Raw genomic sequence first — 19,179 nt, 5'->3', positions numbered from 1 at the left:
TATCTATAGCCAATGGGGGAGGGGGAATCACTTCAAATTTGCCTCTGTGAGAGCCTGGGAGCTGGTTAGCCAGCATCTCCCTCCTGGGCTGGGAGCTTCTAGTTCTGGACCAAGCGGGCCAGGCCATGCAATGACCACAGAAAAGGAACTTGTCTCTCCTCCTCTGAGACCAGCCTGCCAACTGAGGTAGCCCTGGAGAGAGTTCTGGGTTCAGAAGGTCAGAACTGTTTCCGGGATGGGGGGGGGCAGGGCGCCTGTCTTCCCACTGAGCCCAGCCTGGTTGTCCTGAGGTGCTTGTGTCTTGTGGGTCTCTTAAGGAGGGGATGAGCTGCAGAAGAACCATTCTGTCCCTCTGGGCTTTAGGAAGCAAAGGGTGTGATCCCAACGGGGGAGGGTCCTTCCCCAGGAAATGGCTCCCCCTCACCAGCTGCAAACCAGCCAGCCCACAGGTTTTCCTGCCCCTCCCGTCACACTTGCCAAAAACAAACCTAGACCAGTGGACCCCAACCTTTTGGACACCAGGACCGGTTCTGAGGAGACAGGTTTTTCCGTGGTTTTGCATTCTGCTTGCATCCCACAGGTGGAGCTTCGCTTGTTTGCGCGGACCGGTTTCTGCCAAGCCAGGACTGGGGGGGGGGGGGGAGCCGTGGTCTAGAGCACCCAAGATTCGCCTCCCTTTCACGCATCTCTTCTGGACTCGGAGTGCTAATTCGAGGCCTCACGAGAAAAAGCGTCCATCCTCCGCCACACCTGCCTGGGACGGAGCTTTGCAAAAGCGACCGTCCCGCGAGGCTAACCCTTTCTTCCGGCTTGCTTTGGCTAATCCACCGCCTGTTTCCTGGCGGGGCAGGTGCGGGCACCTCCGCTGCCCCCAAGGCGAGGCTGCGGAAGCGAATCTGCCTCCCGAGCCCGTTTCCACAGTTGGCCGCATGCCCGGACTCCCGCCCGCCCGGATCCGGGGGAGGAATCCCGAAGGGGGCGGGGCTTCGGCGACCACCAGCCCCTCGCCAGGTGTGCGTGACGCGGAAGGGGCGGGGCGCCCGAGGCCCCGCCCGCCTCCGCAGCTTTCCCGAGAGGGGAGTCGACGCTGCGCGAGAGCCCCGAGCCCGAGCTCACGGCAGGTGGAGGCGGCCCAGCCCGGGCGAGCGCGTCGGGGCCTGCCGCGAGCGGGCGAGGAGGGGAGGCGGCAGCTGAGGAAGCCGACGCTGGCCGGGCTGGGGAAGGGGGCTGGGTTGGCCCCGCCCTCCAGTAGCAGCAGCAGTCCGCCGCCCCGCGGGTCCCCGCGCGGATTCCCGGAGCCAGGCCCCGCCCGCGCTACCATGGCCGCGGCGGCCGAGTCGAGCGCGTTGCCGCCGCTGCGGGACGAGGCGGAGGACGAGGCGGGCGGCGGCGACCTGGAGGTGAACCCTTTCGACGGGCTGCCCTTCTCCTCGCGCTACTATGAGCTGCTGGGCCGGCGCCGCCGCCTCCCCATCTGGGCCGCCCGCTTCTCCTTCCTGGAGCAGCTGGAGAGCAGCGCCGGCCTCGTCCTGGTCTCGGGCGAGCCGGGCACCGGGAAGAGCACGCAGGTGAGCGTGGCCGCCGAGGGCCCTGCGGGCGGCGCTTCCGCGTCGGATGAGCCGCGGAGACGGGACTTTGCCCGGGCGGGGCCTTTCCCTTCCTTGACGGGGCGAGGCGAGCGGAGACCGGAGCGAAAACGGGGGTCGCTGCTCTCCGAGCCGCCTTGCCGGCCAAGCCCTGGCCCATCCCGTGCCCGGCTGTTTGCAGAGTAGCCGGGTGACGTGGCTCGAGGCTCTGGGCGGCCCATCGCGGCGCACTTCCCGGGCTCGGGGTGTGGAGTTGCGCGCCGGGCCCTTCGAGCCCCGCAGTTGGGTGGCCTTTGAGGCGGGAGGAGAGCCTTGGAGGGGCCTGAAGGCAGGGGCCGGAGGGCAGGCAGAGTTTGAAGTTGGCCTGTGCAGCTTCTCACCCGCCGTTCTTGGAGAGTTGGGGGAGGCTGAGCTGAGGGGGGACTTTGCGGTTCCTAGTAAACCCCTGAGCAGAGAGTGTTTACCGTTCAAAATGCAGGACCTGCTGGCTGGGGTTGGGGTGGGACCCGATCAGCTGGGGCAAGGGGCAGGGCTTGTGCACTGGCCCATCCTCTCTTCCAGGTGCCCCAGTGGTGCACAGAGCAAGCCCTCTCGGTGCAGTTTGCCCACGGCCGAGTGGTCTGCACCCAGCCTCATAGTTTGGCAGCCCTCAGCCTGGCATTGCGTGTGGCAGATGAGATGGACCTCAATGTAGGCCACGAGGTGGGCTACTGTGTGCCCTATGAGGACTGCTGCGTTCCAGAGACCCTGCTCAGGTCAGTGGGACCCCTTCGCCTGGGAGCCATTTCCGTGTTGGGGCTTCGACCGACGTTGCTTGTGCTGGAAAAACTCTCCATTTGGGGCAAGGGGGGCATCTGGGCCAGCAAGCCGGGCTGGCAAAGCTGCTGTCCTCATCTGCTCCACCAGAGGTTTTGTGTGCTACCCCTGGCACTGGGCTTCCAGGCAGGATGAGGAGCTGCCCAGGAGTTCCATCACCTCGTGGAAAGCCTTTGGGCCATCATGCTCCAGTGGCTTTGAGACTGAAGTCTCTCTCTCCCCACCCTTTGGGGCGCTTCTGCTTCTCTGTATGATGCTATTGGTTAACATGGAGACAGATAAACCGGCCTTGGTTTAAAAGAAAAGCTTTACTGCTGTTATTAACATTATTACCGTTAGAGAAAGAAAAAAAAATGCAGAAACAAGCTTACTAACCCATGACTGGGAACTGGTAGCAGTTTAGAAGCTGGCACTAAGCCAGCTGGGTGACCTGGGCTCAGTCTCTTCCGCTCAGCTCTGGGAAGGATGAGGTCAGGGCAAGCGCTCCTGAAAATGCTTCCAAGAAAGCCATTGGGGCTTCTCCAGCACCAGTTGCCAGGTAGCAGAAAGCCCCAGACCGACAAGCCCCCTGTCTTGCAGGTTTTGCTTGGACGAAGTCCTGTTGCAAGAGATGACCTCGGACCCCCTTCTGCGGCAGTATGGGGTGGTGGTGCTGGACGAGGCTCAGGAGCGCACCGTGGCCACGGAGCTGCTGCTGGGGCTGCTGAAGGACGTGCAGCACCAACGCCCAGAGCTGCGCCTGGTGGTGGTCACTGAGCCTCTCCAGGAGGAGCAGCTGCGCCATGTCTGCCAGGATGCCCCCATGGTGCGGGTCCCGGGGCTTGGCCCGGCCCCATGCTTGACCTACAGAGAACCCCTCCCAGGGGGCCACATACCTGCTGCCTGCCAAGCAGCGTTGGAGCTTCATCGGCAAGAGGAGGCTGGCGACGTAATGATCTTCATGGCCAGTGAGCAGGTGGGACTTTGGGCACAGGCTGGCATGATGCAGAAACTGCCCACTATAGCAGTGTGGCAGGAAGCTTAGGGCCCTTGGGTGGAATTTAGGGGGGTTTCTTGGCCACTTGGCAAGAGAGGACACTGAGGTAGCATTTGAGGAAGTTGGAGAGGCAGACGGGGAACGTGCTGCGTAGAACGAGAGGAACTGTGGTCAGTTGAAGAACCAGCCGTGTCCTGCCTGTGAGCATCCTTCCTGGGGTGGGGCCGCTGGCTCTGTTCAGGGAGGAAAGGAGTATTTTTTGTGTCCCTTCAGGAGATCAAAGAGTGCTGCGAGGCCCTCCGAGCAGAGGCTGCGATTTTAGAGGCCAGCCTGGGACCCCTGCTGGTGCTGCCTCTGCATGCGGCTGTGGGGAGGGACAGCCAGAAGTTGTATGAGGGCAGCCTGGGTGACCGGGCACGCCGAGTCATTGTCACCCACTGGCTAGCAGACGCAGCCTTCTCTGTGGGCAGCGTCAGGCATATCATCGACACGGGGATGGAGCTGCGCAACGTGAGTCTCATGAGCAAGGGAGAAAGACGGAGGGTCTTCTGTGGGGTGGCCCTCCTGCCCGCTGGCCCAAAGGCTGAGACCCAGTGAGCCTCGCAGGGCTCTGAACCTGGCGCAAGGCTGGCTGGGAGCTGCTGTCCATTAGCCCTGAAGGGCCACTGAGCCCATCGGTAGAGCTGAGGCACCCCTGGATGGCTTGGCAGGCTCCGTGTGGAAGGCGGAGCCAGCAGAGCAGGCAGCAAAGGAGCCTGTGGAAATACACACAGAGGCACACGCATGCACGCAGCACTCCTGCACCCCAGATCCCCCCATTTTGTCTGTGTGGGAGATTTCAGGGGTGTTCATCCAGGCCATCAAAGTGGACCCTTCCTTTTCCTTTTGGGTGGAGCAAGAAATGAAGGCCAGCAAGCCCTGGGTGTTCCTCCCTGGTTCCGTGGTTCCTTTAGCAGCCCTTTCCCAGTAGCCCACAAAGGGCAGCTGCCCTTGGCCCCCAGCTCCCACTTGGACTCGCAGCTGTGGGTGAGAAAGAAGATATCTCTCCCACACACACACAGGTCTTCTCCCTCCCTCCCTCTTGCCCAGCGGCCTCTGCCTGCTCTCTCCTGGACAGGTCTACAACCCCCAGATCCGGGCTGCATCACAGGAGTTGCGCCCCATCAGCCAGAGGCAGGCAGAGGCCCGGCGGCTCAGGGCTGCTGGTGCCCCTCCAGGTAAGCGGTTGGGCGTGGGTGTTGGCTACTCCGGCAGAGGCCTGAGGGGGCTTCCCAGGCCCTCCTCAAGTGACTGCTCTGCCCCACAGGGACTTGCTTGCGCCTCTATTCAGAGGTCTGCTACGAGCAGAGGCTGCCGGCCTTCTCCCCCACTCACCTCATGGAGACTGACCTTCGCCGCCCCATCCTGCTGCTCAAGAGGCTGGACATTGCAGATGTGGGCCAGTGTGACTTTCTCGACAGGCCAGGTGCGGACAAGATTTGGGGGGGATGGGGGCTGTCCCTGCCAGGCCAGCAGCAGCCATTTGGTGGACCTTTCTCCTCCAAATGAAGGAGGATCTACATGTCCCAGGAAAATGTTGCAGGATCCGACCTGGGTTGGTCAACGGGACAGGACGTTTTGTCTTCCGAGCTCTCGGACTCGTGCCGGAGCCCCCAGCCTCAGGGAGCCTCTCTCTGGCAGAGCGTGTGCTTTGGGCTATTCTGTGCCTGCTATTTATATGATGTCATCTATTGTGCGTATGGCTTTGTAGCTGATTGCATATGTGTCTTGATGGCACCTCTCTTTCCCCCCACCCCGCCAGCCCCTGAGTCTCTGATGCAGGCCCTGGAGGACCGGGATTACCTGGCCGCCCTGGATGACGACGGGAACCTCTCCGAGGTGGGCATCATTATGTCGGAGTTCCCCTTGGATCCCCAGCTGGCCAAGGCCCTCCTAGCCTCCTGCGAGTTTGACTGCGTGGAGGAGATGCTGACTTTGGCCGCCATGCTGACGGGTATGGGCCTGGGTGCCTCTGAGGCGAGACCCTCGCTGCGTAGCCCTGGGGGAGGACCCACCCAGCCTCTCTCCCCAGCTCCCCTGAGCTCTGCTGCCCTTCCTCCCTGCAGCGTGGCCTTGTTTCCAGACTCCGGTGGCACGCTGGGAGGACGCAGTGGTAGCACGGCAGCAGGCCCTGCTCCACCCAGCCGGGGACCACTTCACCCTCATCAACGTCTTCAATGCGTTCCACCAGCGTGAGTGCCAGGCAGAGGCTGTGGGCTGGCAGAGGCCAGTGGCCGGTACTGCCCACACACCCTCCTCCCTGTCCTTTAGAGAGCGACCCAGAAAGCTGGTGCCGGAAACACGCGGTCAGTGAGGCAGCCCTGCAGCTGGCTGGAGCGGTGCGGACAGAGCTCTTGGACGTGATGCAGCGGATTGAGCTGCCGGTCTCCCCGCCAGCCTTTGGCACCGACAGCAACGTCCTGCAGCTGAAGCGAGCCCTCCTCACTGGCTTCTTCCTCAAGGTAGAGCCCTGCTCCCCCCACCGCACAGCTGATGGCGGACTCAGACTGCAATGGCCGGCAAGTGCATGGGGATCCTGAAGCAGGAGCCGGTCCCTGCAGAGGGAGGATCGGGCGCGGATGCTTGCCAGGCACAGCAGCGGGCTGAGAGCCAAGGTGTGGCCAGGGCTGTGATCCCAGAGAGGACAGCCAGGCGCTGGCCAGCCCAATGGAGAATCCATGCCACGGCCTCTCGGCTGGAGGTGCCCCCTAGCGTGGGCGAGAGAGCTGCCCCTCTTCCCCATGTGCAGGTCGCCCGGGATATCGATGGCTCAGGCAACTACCTGCTGCTGACCCACAAGCACTTGGCCCAGCTGCCCCCCAGCTGCTGCTACCGACTGCGCCGCCCATCCCCACGGCCCCCCTCCTGGGTGCTCTACCACGAATTCACCATCTCCCAGGACAACTGCCTGAGGATTGTCTCCGAGATCCCGCCAGAATTGTAAGCTTCCGTGGGGGGGCGGTGTGTGTGCGTGCAGGCGCATTCTCTGTGCTCTCTCCCTGCCAAAGGGGCAGAGCCTGGCCAGGCTTTGGGGACTTCGGGCCACGTGCCAGTGCTCAGCCGGCTGCACATTTTCCTTATCTCTAGTGTGGCTGAACTGGCTCCCCAGTACTTCCTGAGCAATCTGCCCCCCAGCGAGAGCCGAGACTTGCTGATGGAACTTCGGGGGACGCTGGCAGGGGATGGCCCCCTTCTGGGTGAAGAGGAGAACCCCCAGCCCCCCAAAACGGCTGAGGACGCGGGAGATGCCTGTGTGCTGCAGTGACCCTGGCAGGAGGAGGGAAGACGGCCGAGTCCGTGGTCACTGCAGGAGCCTGAAGGCTTTGGACCCGGGGCACGACCGAGGTCGTCGGAGGGCCTGTCAGGCTTCTGGGAAGAGAGGGCCGAGTAGGGGAGCCCCAGACCGTCCGCTTTCAGGACTGCATCATAGCTGGGGAGGAAAAGGGGTCCTGGCCGGCTGAGGATCTGCTGCCTGACCATGGAAGAGGGTCTCTTCTGGGGTTGGATGGCCTTTTGGGGCCCCTCGCCCCACTCCTCAGAGGGAGGCATAAGGCAGGTGGGCTGTTTTTGTTCACCTTGGCATCTGCCCTTCAGTTAGCGGCCTTGGCAAGCAGTGGGGTGCCCCAGCAGGTGTCTGTTTTCTCCTAGTAGGGGGGAGTTGTGGTACGTCCTGGAAACCCCCCAGAACCCAATAATTGCTCAGTAGAAGAAACCGCCAGATTCCCCCCCCCCAGTTTTCCAAAGGGATCCTTTCCCTTTTTCTCAGAAGCAGTTTGTGGAGGGGGGGGCTTACATTTCCCCCTCCCTTTCTTTCAGCTTCAGCTGGGAGTCCCTGCTGAGTATCCGGAATGTTTTTGTGCATTGGGGGAGAGCCTGGGGTGTGGCTCTTGCCTTTTCTGTATGTGCCTCAGAAGCGTTCCACGCACTCCCCCACTCGGGAACGGCGGGTGTGTGGAGACCGGAGGGCAAACCCCAGCAGGCTCCGTGGGGCCTGGCCTCTGTCTTTCTGCTGCTCTGGACAATCCTCCTTGTAGGAATTAAATTCTTTTACACATCCAAATGTGGGTCTGGTGTGGATTTGGGACTGGAGGGGGGGTTGGTGACCATCAAAGTGTCAGATGGAAACACAAAATTTGGATAGGGGGCAGGAAAGGGGCACAAGGTTGCCCACCTGAGAAAGGCTGTTGGCTGGGAATAGGGCTGTGGGTCGGGGGCTGCCTGGGAATGACGTCCATGTGTCCAATTTGAAGGGCTGGAGAGTTTCCTGCACGCTTTTTTGGGTTTAGGGAAGGGCCTGGGTGCGAATCGAATTTCCAGGGCATGTAAAGACTCCATTCTGCCAGAACTGTCTGCACCCATCTTGCGCTTGGCGTTCCCTGCTGGATCAGGTGAAGGGCAGGAAGCAGCAGCTGCCCTTACTCAGCTGCCGCCACCACCACCACCACCACCGGTAGTGCTTGTGACAGAGGCAGCCCTGCTGGGAGGCCAAACCAGAGCCTGCTGGAGTCCAGACCTTCCGGGCCTTTGTTGACTAGGCTGCCCTCTGGGGCCGGGACCAGCAGAAACACCCTCCTGGCCAGCCTGTGTGGCTCCTGGGCCAGTGGAAGCGAATGGGGCTGCCTGCTCGGCGGAGGCTGCCTTGGAGAGAAGCAAGACCGTCAAAGTGGGTCTCGGAACCTCCTTGGGAAGCTGGAGCGCTTCCGTCTCCCGGCAGGCCCCAAGTGGAGAGGCCCTCGGGCATGGGGAGCGAGGATCTCTGGTGGGGGGCGCCTGGCACTGCTGAGCTCAGCTAAAGGCCCTCGTCAGTGGGGGGCCACCGGAGGCGCTCCTTGTTGAGGAAAGCCCAAGACAGCCCCGCTGAGCCCTTATCTCTCGAGCCCTTATCTCCAGGCCCGCTTTCCATGAGGCCGGCTTCCTTCAGGGGGTGGGCAAGAAACCACAGATAGGAGGGAGTCAATGTTCGTCAGCATTTCGAGGAAGGGGGAGGGGTAAAAAAAGATCCCGTAAGAGGTCATATGGGAAACCCCCTGCTCTCCACCAAGCCCCTCATTTGGCTGAGGAAACACTCCTTGCCCCACCCCACAGCTGTCACTCAGCAGGACCACCTGCCTTGTTCCCTCCCGGCATCTGGGGAGGGGGGCTGCCCCAAAGGATAAGGAGCTACCTGTCTTGAGTCAGGGGTCTGGGTGCAGCGCAAGAGTGGTAGGGTCAGGTGACTGGAATCCCCCTCCCCAAAGGAACGCTTCCTCTGTGCTTGATCTTCCGGGACAGCCGTAAGTCCCGTCTGCCCGAGGACTGGCAGGCGGGAGAGCGCGTCTCCCTGGTCTGCCCAGATTCTGGGCGCTGCAGCCGCCTCTCTTCTGGGCCAGCTGGACGTGTAGCCCAAGAAAGGAGGCTGCGGTGAAAACCAGGATCTCCACTTCCCTGGCTTTGCCCCTGGGGAAGCCTTTGCGGATCTCCTGGGGCTCCCGAAGGCTTTGTGTGGGGTCCCCAGGGGGGGCCATGGCACCCTGCCTGAACCCCTGAGCAGAGCAGAGCCAGCACACAATGGAAGTAGCAGCTAGGGGATGGGCCTGGTGGCTGCAAAAGGCAATCAAGGCCAACCCACCCTGACCTCCATGGGGAGAGGGAGGAAGGCCAGAGTGCTGGCCATTTTTAAGGTGCCGCTGGGCCCTCAAAGCTTTGGAAACCCACTCTGGTGGGTGGGCTGTGGGGATTGGGCTGAAAAGGGGTGTGGCAGGGTGGAGTTTCCCATCCCTCGCACGGTTTCCCCCCTCCTGGCGGAAGAAGCCAAGAGCAGGGGAGGCAGGGAAGCCCCCGGGCTCTCTGGTCTGTCCAAAGCTGGAGAGTCCAGCCACGTGGACCACAGCGGTCCCTCTGCCTGAACTTAGGAGCAGCTGGGAAGGAGTCCGAAGCGCAAGGACCTGCAGGCCCCCAAAGAGTGCTGAACTGGAGCTACCCAGCAGTGGCCGGCCAGCTGCCCCCAAACAGGGCTGGTGAGCCACAGTGCCCACCATTCAGGTTGACTAGTTCGCCTCTCCTCACCTCCTTGGTCCAGCTGGCTAGATTGGTGCTTCTTGCTTCATCTCCTGGCAGCTAAATTTCACAGGTGGCCTCGGTGTGCAGGTGAAGTTATCCCTCCTTTTGGCTACTGGATGATCCCCTTTAAGTGGGCATGGAGGCATAACTGTCCTCACTGAGTGTATCTCCTCTTTTTCAAGTTTTGTTTCAAGTCACATTTCTTCCTACAGAGGAACATCCGTTCTTTGATGGCTTTTCTGACAGAAATATTGGCCAGGTTCCTGAGGCTCTTCCAAACACATTCTTCCTACTTTTCATATCTTGTCAGAAATCTAGCTCAGAATCCAAAAGTCAGCTTAGCAAGTTGCAGCATTCTGTCTTTTTGTAGGCAGAATGTCCTTCAGTTAAGGTGGTTCCCCCTCCCTCACTTTCCTGGCTAGCAGGTCATAATTGCTTGAATTCCTTCAAGGCTGTGCTGTGTCTTCCAGTCTGTCTGTCGGCCAGGCTCACAGGTACGAATCTGGGGGGCAGCCGAGTCCTCTTCAAAGGCCATCCAGCCACCCATCGACTGCTTCAGCTCTCTCCGTACCCTGAGGTCAATTTCTCCCGAGGCTTGTAGCTGCTCTTCTCCATGACCCCCCCCCCTGGCCCGGCTTTCTTCTCTGGGTGCTGCTATCCCCCTGCAGGCACCCCGTCTCCAATCCAAAATTCCCCAACTCCCACGATAGGTGCGGAGGGGGGGCAGGCCTGCCTCCCTCCTCTTGCAAACCCCACTTCTTTCAGAAAAACCATTAAAAAGCTGTCTCCCGTGCAGGTGCCCCCACCCGCTCCCACCCCAGGACAGCTTTCCAGGGCTCTTTGGCCCACGGCCGTCTTGACAGGAGGGGAGGTCTGGCTTTCCACTCGACCCACATCTCCACGGAGCCTCTGCAAGGCGGTTCCCTCTCCCCATGGCCGTGTCCTCTCCTTTTCTCATGGGGGTCTCCTGCTTGGAAGACGTCAGGGAGCAGCCTGGCCAGGACAGCCAGGGGCTGCTCTCTGGTCCCTGCACAGCCGCCCTCTGCTGTTGCCCTGCCCTCCAGCCGATCCTGCTCTGCGCCCCGAAGAGGGTCTTGGCTACCTTGGGTGATGTCTGCTGATTCTGGGGGCCCGGAATCCCCAGGCTCAATCATACGTACATAGAAACACCAAATTCTGCGGTGATTTGCAAATGAACAACTTCCTGTTGGAATTCCTCCCTACCTAGCACTGCTGGTGTCTCATCGCTTTCAGGGGTGGCACTCAGGATAAGCCTGCCTTGGCCTTATCATGGAAACTCTGACTTGTTCTGGTAAGAATATTTTTTCTGTTACACCCCCATAAACCAGAGTGAGTAAGAATCCCTTCCAAAACACGTCCTTCCTCTTTTTCACCAGCCTTCAACCTGTGGTGCTCCAGGGGTTAGGTAGGACAGTCTCGGCAACTCCGTTGTGGGATGGTGGCCAAATCCTCTGATTTCCCCTCTGTGGATGGGATGTAGGTGCAGGGACAGCACCCACCCTCCCCTTCCCCCCCCCCACTGCTAAAGATGTAGCTTGAGACCATGCTTGTTCCTAGCTAATGTCTTCATCAACTTTTGGGTTTACCATCCTGCATAATGTGTATTGGAGCACAAGGAAAAATAGGTGTCAACCAATTTCTCTTAGATGCTGCTTTATCTGGGGCAGGCCTGGGTCATCCGTGTTTATAGCCACGTTTGAGTGAGCCAAGGTTACCTAACAAAGATGGAGGTTCAGACAGGTGGCACAACTCTAGCTGGTCCAGTGTTTTGGTGGCCCCTTGCAAGCCTCCTTCCACCACGTATCCTTCCGTCTCTCCAGACTTTCATGGCACTCTGGCATGACCCTGGCCTGCAGGCTGGCTTCTCCCAGCCTTGGCACAAGGAACAGGGTAAGGCAACTACTCTGTCCCAGGGATGTTTTGCCATCAGGCAGAGGCATCTTTCTGCAGTTGTAACTGGGAACTCTTCTCCACCCCCACCCCTCCCCCCATATTTATCCTTTCCAACTCGCATCCCTTCCTTGCAACAATCTGACCCTTAGCTATCTGCTGGTCCAGATCTGAGGGAGACCACAGAGGGTCCATCTTCTGCTGCCCCAAAAAGGAAACGAGCGCAGACAGGTTAATAATTTTTATAATTTTTTCCCATTTCACGGGCCTTGGAAATCAAACAACCGTGAAGCCACCTGGAAGCTCAATAAAGGAATGAAAGGTAAGAGCAAAACTCCCATTTTGATGCCTTAGTGGGTCTGCTCATTTTGCTGGCTGGAGGTCAGTGGCTGGGGCAGCTGAGCATCTGAACCACAGCTCTGAGCCGCTGGGCTTTTCCCTATAGAACTGGGGCTGAAGCTCCTACGTAAGACCCGACATGCACACCTGCCATAGGAAGGGAGAGATCTGCCCTGTTTGGGCCTGTCGGGATCTGCGCGTAGCATCTTATTAATGCCTCAGATGAGCGGCTAGGTGGAAGAATTCAGCTGGGAAGACTTCTCCTGCTCAAAAGGAGAGACCCTGCCCACCCTGCAGGCAGAGTTTCTCCGCTTTCTCAGTAGGCTCTGATGCCCAAAGGCATGAACGTGGCCAGCTGCCTCCCCCCCAGACTCACAGTGGAGCCACAGGACATGTTGCAAAAGGCCAGGGAGTCTTGCTGGACCATGCGCTGAACATGAGCCAACCGTGTTATGCAGCTGCAGAAACAGCCAACCCAGGTGCATCAAGGGAAGTCAGCTGCCAAGCTGATCAGAGGTCATCGTTCCTCTCTATTCTGCAGCGGTCAGGCCAAACCTAGAATATCCTGTCCGGATTCTGGGCACTGCCTTTAGGAAGGACGCGGACGGACTGGCCTGAAGGATCCAAACAAGAGCAGCCATGGAGACCAGGCGCCGGGAAAGGAGCTGCTGGAAGCAGCCTGTATGGCCCTCCTGGGGACGAGCCACCTGCTGGGTACCTGGTAGTCAGAAGGGGGGCAGGTGGGGGGCAGGGCGGTCCTTCCAGAAGGCGGGACAATTCCCCTAAGGGTCAGACCCAAAGAGGCTGCCCTGGGGGTCAGTGGATGCTTCTGGGTTGGAGGGGGGGAACCTGTCCCTGGGGAGTGCTGCCCTGAAACCAAGAATTTCTCCACAGGGCAGGAGGCCCAGCTGGATGATCCGGGATCCTTTCCTGCCCTTCCATTCTGAGGTCCTGGAAAACCTGGCCAGAATCCGTGGAGAGCCCAGTCAGAGGCCCCTGTGGGTGCCCAGCTTCAGCTGGGTCTTCCGCCAACGGCAGGCAATCCAGGCCTCCCTGGCTCCGGACTTCCCCGGGGTGCTGGAAAGGGAAGGACCTTCATTTTACTCCAGATCACACCCAGGGCTCCTGCCACGGGGAGCCCCCTCGACACCAGCCCAGGCCCAATTGTCAGTGGAGCCGGGGAGGGGCCGTGAAGAGGCTGCCTTGACCCTAGGCAGTTCCCTCTCTGCAAGGGAGAGTCCCGGGATGGGGGATGCCCTGACAGCTTCTCCCTTCCTTCCCCTTCCTTCCCCTCCCCTCCCCTCCCCGCCCCCTCCTCCTGTGTCATTCCTCCCCCCCATCAGAAAGGGTATATTAGATCAGTCCTCCTTCTGCCTTCCTCTCATAGGACCAAACTACCCACGGAGAGGTAAGTGCTCTGGAGGAGGAGGAGCTGCCTCAGTGTCAGACACAGAAGCAGCCGGGGCCCTGGGGGACGCATGGGCCCCTCTGCCAGGGGCCTCGGTTGCTGGCAAGGCATCCTCAGAGGTTTCAGAGGTTTTTTCCTGCCTTCAAATCGGTGTTGACTCCTGGACTCTCCCTGCAGTTTCTGGACAAGCTTTTCCACCAGGGTTCGCCTGGCCTCCTCTGGCCTAAGGCTGAGAGGGAGGGAGGGAGGGAGGAAGGGGCCCCCAGCACCCTGTCCCCAGGGCTGGGTTTCTCCCCTTGGCTCCAGGACCAAGGGGCACCCAGGAGCTGCCTTACTTTTCTGGGGGCAGGAGAGAAATGGGTGCCCCGGTGTTCAGGGGATGCCCCCCATCTCCCCCATCCCCACGCATCTTTCTGCCCACCGGGTGTTTCCAGCAGGTGACTCCAGCCAGCGCCTCCCCCTCCCCTTGCAGAGCTTGGACTGGTCTGGGCATTTTCCATGGAGGGGGCTCTGGAAGGAGGGGCTGCCCTGAGAAGGCACAGGTTCTCTCCCCCCCTGCCCCCCTCCCCGTTGCTGCTGCTGCTGCTCCTTGGAATAGGCCAAGGGATGGAGGGCAGCATTTCCTCAGGAGAATTCTGGCCGTGCTGGCCAGAACTGGGCTGGGGTCCTTTCAGCAACTGGGCTTCTCAGCTGGGAGGGCCGAGTGGAGGCCCAGGGACCAGATGACCACCAGATGACCGTAGGCGAGGAGGGCTGCTTTGGGGCGGGAGGAGGCCAGCTGTGCTCTTCCAGATGAGAACATTTTTGTACTCTGTGCACGTGCAGACATATTTTAGCCTGCAATCTGGCAAGGGATGGGGCTGCCTTTTATAAATGTCCCCCCTTCCCTGGCAGGGGTGGGAGCTTTGCCTGTGCTTCCCATTGACAGGGGGTCCCACCCTTTGGCCTCCCCGTCTTCTCCCCCTGGTTAGAGCCTGGGGACTGCTCGGCCCCTCGGTGAGACTTGGGGGTGATGCTCAGGGGAGGGGCTGGGTTAGGGCGAGGGGGCTTCCCAGCCATGACCTCCAGCAGCAGCTCTCACCTTCCTCCTCCCCAGCCAGGCCAGCCTCCCACATACGCCTCTTTGCCTCACCTCACACAGATGCTGCTGGGAAAGTGGGCAGCTTTGCTGGCCGTGGCCGTGGCAATGGAGGCCATGGCTGCTTTTCCCTCCTCACGTAAGTGCCTTCTTTGCCAGCTTTTTCCTGGGGGGGGGGCGGGAGGGCCAGGAGCCAGATATCCCGGGTCCTTTGCAGGTGGCTGTGCCCAAAACTCACTCCCTGGAGCCCCCCCAAATTCCAGGGGTCTGCCCTTCTGACTCGAATGGAAAAGCCAGCATTGCCTACCCCAGAAGTGGCAGGAAATTTCTGACAGAGGAAAAAAACCCTCCGTCTGTGGGCAAAGAGGGGCAGAAGAGCTGAGCCACCTCAAAGCTTCTTCCTTTGTCTCCTTGAAGGAAAATTTGGCATTCCTGCCAGAATTTAGTGAGGGTTGCAGTTCAGGTAGTGAAAATGAGCAACTAAGCGGTTAGAACCACAGGTACAATGAGGGTTGGGGGGTTAATTATGCCCAGGAGAAGGGGCAGAAGTTGGGGAGTAGGCAGAGGGCAGAGGGCAGAGCCAGCCCACCCCGCTGCTTCCACACAATTCCCACAAGAGGGCAGCAGGTGAGGAAGGGGGGGCTGCTTCCCCCACCCAGGGAAGAAGCACAGAATCGGGGGGGGCGAGGGGAGGCCTTCCTGGAAGGACAGGGGCAGCCAAGCCCTGCCCTGCGTAGAATGAGGGCGGGGGGGCGTGAGACGGGCCCTGGGGCTTCGGGTGCAGCATCCCATCCTCTGCTGCTCTGGGAAACACCCCATAGGCTTTTCTCACAAAGCCCCTGCACCCCAAAATTTGGGGATGGGGGTGCAGCCTAGAAAAAAAATTTCTGGCCATCCCAGTAACAGCCTCGAGTGGGCAGCCCTGAAACCGCTTTGGGGCTGGCAGCCAGCCAGCCTGGTAGGGCCCCTTCCGGCCCCGCTGACTCTCCGGTTTGGGGTTTTGCCCTCAGTGCTGATTCGGAAAGAATATGAAAACCTAACCTTGAACTGCTCCAGTTCCCCTGGAGAACAAGTGGAGTGGAAGTGGAAGGGCGACACGCAGCAGGAGTCAGGCCGAGAGTTTGTCATCTACAATCTGGACTTCCCATTTGCCGGAAACTATTCCTGCTGGGCCGGATCCCGGCTGCTGGAAAGCTTCCATGTGGCCCTGGGGGTTCATCACAGCTACTTCTTCAAGGCGGAAGGTGAGCGGGGAAGGGAGGGGAAGAATCCCTTGGGGGGGCTCATTCCCAGAGCCCCAGCTAAACCCCAGCCTGGTTCTCTGCCCCATTTCCCCACCAGCCTTCTGGCCTGGCCTTCAAAGCGGGGGGGGGGGCAGGCCTGGGCTGCTCTTCTGTCTCTCCACCCTGGCCCCTTCCTGCAAACCCATCCCAAGCATCCCGGAAAGCCTGAGAAGCGCCTCCATCTTTGCTTGCAGGGAACATGAGGGGGGGCTGTGTCGCCAGCCCCCCAGGGAGGACAGGAGCCACTGCCTGGGGAGGATGGTGGGATGGGGGATCTCTTCCAGCTGGGGACAAGCAGCAGCGGGGGTTCTCTTTCGGCGCAGCTGCCTTTCTTGCTCCAGATTCAGATTCTCGGGGCACCTAGTGGGTGGGAGATGCCCCGGGGGGCTGCCGCAGGAAGAGGGGCCTGGACTCGCCCTCAGTTCTTTTCCCCGGTTCTTGCAGGAGCAAAGGAAGAACCGGAAGAACCGGCCATCAGCTGCTGGGCTACATCGTACAGCGGCACCTTGAGCTGTTCCTGGAAGTCTCAGAACACGGCGACTTTTCTGGCCCACCTGAAACGCAAGTTAGTAGCCCCAACCCTCCTCTCTCTTCACTGTGCACCGAGCATCGCAGCGAGGAAAAGGGGGTCTCTGAGCACGTGGAGAGTCCTCATCCACCACCGCTACAGCCAGCGAGGGCTCCACCTCTGCCTTCTCTTTGCAGAGACACAGAGGCTGTGCTGTGCCCCTCCACAGAAGTGGTTCTCCTGGGGAACAGAGTGGTGGATATCCAGTTCAACAATTGTTCCTTCTGTCCTTATGCGGAGGAGGCGCCCCTCACCCCCCTCGTCCTGGTGCTGAGGGGGCTTTCTGAAGATGGTGGCGGCTACAGCGAAGTGAAGAAGACTTTTCTCTTGCGGGATATCGGTATGGATGGCACCAGCCCCCCCTTCTCATGCAGGGCCCCATCCCAGGCCTTGGAAGGCCCAACCCAGCGGTGTGGCCTGAGTGTGCCTGCCGTTGCGTCTGTTTCTCCGCGTGCACACACACACACACACACACACACACACACATACACATTTCCCTCCTGCTCCTGCAGGGGGGCTCTTCCCCAGGCTCCCCCCCCACCTGCTGGCAAATGGCCTAAGGCCCGAGGGACACTGCCCAGGGCTTGCAACCGTCCAGCCTTGCCTTTTATCAAGGTCCACTTGGGCAGAGCGTCTTCCGCCATAACTGACACCTCCTGTCTTAGGAAGGAAAATTTGGGGAGAGTCTTTTCAAGCCGGGGCCTCCTTGCAGGCTGGCTTTTCCACCCTTTGTGCTGGGCCTCTGGAGGGAGGGGGCCGGGGGGTGGCTGGACGAGGTCCGACAGGATCCCTGCTCTCCTCGCAGTGAAGCCCGATGCTCCGGCCTACCTGAAGGTCACAGGGCAGACGGTCTCCTGGGCTCCCCCAGCCTCCTGGGACCTGCCCGCCACCTACTTCCCCTTGCAGTACAACCTCCGCCTGGAGTCGGCTTCCGGCAGCAAGGAGAACCACCTCCTCCTCGTGAGTAAACCTTTTGGGCTTATCATTCGTCACACTGAAGGCTGGATATCTGGATGTCTTTGAGGGCACAAAAAGCCTCTCGGAACCACAAAGTGTTCAACGGACTTGGTGTAAACCACGGGTCTTGGGGTGAAACCGAATGGACTATGCTAATCCCCCACCCCCAGCAGCCAGCGGGCCAGGCCCCAGCTGACAGCCCCCAAGCAGAGACCTGGGTCAAGCTGCCCAGCATCGCCCCCCCATGCTGGTATACTGCCACTGCATGGGGATGCTCTGCTGAGCTGCTACAGCTCCTTCCAGGGCTGTGTTGTCCGCAGAGCTGCCTAAGGAAGCGGGATCCTCCTTGTAGTTGTGCAGATGCACAATGGGCGCAGATGCCGCCTTCGGGTTGAAGGGAACAAGGGCAACCCACCTTGCTGGGCAGGCCCATTAGCCCCTCTGCCTGCCCCCCCTTCCCCTGGTTCAACCGGTCCCTCTTTCCGCTGCAGGCCGAGAGGGAGCTGACCACGAAGCAGAATTGGAGCAAGGCGCAGATCCGCTGCAAGGACGCTTTGATCAGCTCATCTTGGAGCTCTTGGCAGGAATGGAAGAAATGAGGACATCAGCCGGAACTCTCCCCCCCTCCCCCTCCCCGTCCTTCTGCAGCTCCGGCTCCCCACCCCCACCCCCACCCCTCCCAGGTGCAGACTAGGAGTGAGCCAAGCGCAATCGCAGAAGCATCTTTAATCCTCCCAGGGCAAAAGCCACCAAGAGGCTCACCTGTCTGCCCGAAGATTTGTCCAGGAACAGCCCAATTGTGTGTGGGGGGGGGAAGCTTTTGTGAGGAGGGTGAGGAATCACAGGGGGGGGGGCAGGCAGGCTTTGCACAGCATCAGGGCTCAGCTGCCTGTCTCTGAGTCTGACTTTGCCTGTTTAACACCAACTTCACTTCCCCCAAAACCTGCTTGGGAATCAGATTCTGAGGGTTTCCCTCCTCTCCACTCCAAGGGGTGTCAGAATCTCCGCCTTTCCACTCTTTGGGATCCCCCCCTCTTGGAGAGCAGGCAGCCGGTGATCAAATAAAGTTTGGTTCTTGGCCTCAGCTTCTGCTCCTTCTAGTTACTTGGAATCCTGGTGATGATGTGACCTAGTTGGGTAATGAAACGTCTGCACGTCGACCCCACAGTTCAGCCCTGAGCTGCAGAGATTCACTTCAGCTGGAATGGATCCAGCTTCAGGATTAGCCTCCACCCCACCACGGCTGCCACCACCCCATTGCAGGCCTGCCACTCTCACCCAATCAAGGGCTTCTGCTGCTTTCTGCCAGGGCGCCCCTTGCCAAGCCAGGAGCCCAGTGCAACAAAGCTTCTCTGCCCACCCAGGTGGGACAGACTCCAGGGGCCAAGCAACCCCAGAGCCCCTGTCCGAACCGGGCCTCCTCCCCAGCCACTGTCAAGGAGCCAGAACCCCTGGGGTACGCAGGGCTGCAAGGGCTGGGGCAGCATGCTTCTCGGAGACCTGCAGGGAACCCCTAGTCCAGAAGCGACACCAGCTCGTCTGTTCCGCTCACACACATTCAAAGGGAACCCAGTTTAGCAATTCTATTTTTTAATTATTTGTACAAGAATGTATTTAAGCAGTGGCATTTTCTGTAAAATGGATACACAAATCAGCAACTGCTCAGGAATTTGCTTTTCTGTGTGTCGTCTTCCGAGCAGAATTGTTCTAAATGGCTGCTTTTAATAGTGTGGCTTTATAGTATTTTATTTATTTATCAAATTTCTATACTGCCCCTTGCATGTGTGTGCCTGTGGGTTGTTTACTAATAAAACAGTAAAAAGCTGTTTTGAAAAACAAGTTAAAAATCATATTGAAACGAAGCTAAAAGGGACAATTGCAACTTTAAAAAGGCAGAACAAGCACCTTCAGCCCACCAACCCCCTCCAAGGGCTGCATGCCACTCTTGGACCCCAGGCCAGGTGGCAGAGCCAGATCTCAATGCCCTTCAGAAGGCGGGAGGGGGCAGCTATTCCACAGAGCAGAGGTGAGAGTAGAGAAGGATCCCTTCCTACCCTCTGCCAGTCCATGCTCTTTCACTAAGGGGGTCTGTAACATGCCCTGCCCGCCTGCCTGCCTGCCTGCCCTGATGGGAGCAGAAAATGAAATTGGGATGAGCTGGTTCCATGGGTAACCTGGT

At 59.8% G+C, this 19,179-nt stretch overlaps 2 protein-coding genes across 4 annotated transcripts; both read left to right on the top strand.

The window, feature by feature from the left end:
- Window positions 1-1,045: 1,045 nt before the first annotated feature.
- Window positions 1,046-7,477, top strand: DQX1 (DEAQ-box RNA dependent ATPase 1). The gene is made up of 11 exons (XM_039333927.1): window positions 1,046-1,568; window positions 2,148-2,341; window positions 2,982-3,357; window positions 3,652-3,888; window positions 4,496-4,595; window positions 4,685-4,843; window positions 5,180-5,371; window positions 5,484-5,609; window positions 5,689-5,879; window positions 6,167-6,357; window positions 6,505-7,477. Exons 1-11 carry the CDS (start codon window positions 1,320-1,322, stop codon window positions 6,680-6,682), a joined length of 2,193 nt encoding a protein of 730 aa, XP_039189861.1. The 5' UTR covers window positions 1,046-1,319; the 3' UTR covers window positions 6,683-7,477.
- A 128-nt stretch (window positions 7,478-7,605) lies between these two features.
- Window positions 7,606-17,724, top strand: LOC120303959 (interleukin-12 subunit beta-like). 3 transcript variants are annotated; one of them, XM_039333948.1, is made up of 7 exons: window positions 7,606-11,689; window positions 14,256-14,331; window positions 15,203-15,436; window positions 15,920-16,040; window positions 16,181-16,383; window positions 16,849-17,003; window positions 17,492-17,723. In XM_039333948.1, the coding sequence occupies exons 2-7, from the start codon at window positions 14,256-14,258 to the stop codon at window positions 17,597-17,599; spliced, it is 897 nt and encodes a 298-aa protein (XP_039189882.1). In that variant the 5' UTR covers window positions 7,606-11,689; the 3' UTR covers window positions 17,600-17,723. The 3 variants fall into 3 exon arrangements, with proteins under 3 accessions (XP_039189882.1, XP_039189881.1, XP_039189880.1); XM_039333947.1 differs by having other exon boundaries at window positions 14,211-14,331; window positions 17,492-17,722; XM_039333946.1 differs by lacking the exon at window positions 7,606-11,689 and having other exon boundaries at window positions 13,381-14,331; window positions 17,492-17,724.
- Window positions 17,725-19,179: the final 1,455 nt, after the last annotated feature.

The sequence above is a fragment of the Crotalus tigris genome, unplaced genomic scaffold (assembly GCF_016545835.1).
Source record: "Crotalus tigris isolate CLP2741 ecotype Arizona unplaced genomic scaffold, ASM1654583v1 scf7180000024513.1755786, whole genome shotgun sequence".
Lineage (NCBI taxonomy): Eukaryota > Metazoa > Chordata > Lepidosauria > Squamata > Viperidae > Crotalus > Crotalus tigris.
The sequence above is the reverse complement of the archived record's forward strand: the minus strand, read 5'-3'. Positions and strand labels throughout refer to the sequence as shown.

Bases quoted from the DNA above. Each gene is read 5' to 3' on its own strand.
- DQX1 (XM_039333927.1), top strand. From the start codon at position 1,320: ATGGCCGCGGCGGCCGAGTCGAGCGCGTTGCCGCCGCTGCGGGACGAG. The intron at 2,342-2,981 runs GTCAGTGGGACC...CCTGTCTTGCAG, and splicing joins GTTCCAGAGACCCTGCTCAG to GTTTTGCTTGGACGAAGTCC. The intron at 5,610-5,688 runs GTGAGTGCCAGG...CCTGTCCTTTAG, and splicing joins CTTCAATGCGTTCCACCAGC to AGAGCGACCCAGAAAGCTGG.
- LOC120303959 (XM_039333946.1), top strand. From the start codon at position 14,127: ATGCTCAGGGGAGGGGCTGGGTTAGGGCGAGGGGGCTTCCCAGCCATG. The intron at 16,041-16,180 runs GTTAGTAGCCCC...TTCTCTTTGCAG, and splicing joins CTGGCCCACCTGAAACGCAA to AGACACAGAGGCTGTGCTGT. The intron at 17,004-17,491 runs GTGAGTAAACCT...TTTCCGCTGCAG, and splicing joins AGGAGAACCACCTCCTCCTC to GCCGAGAGGGAGCTGACCAC.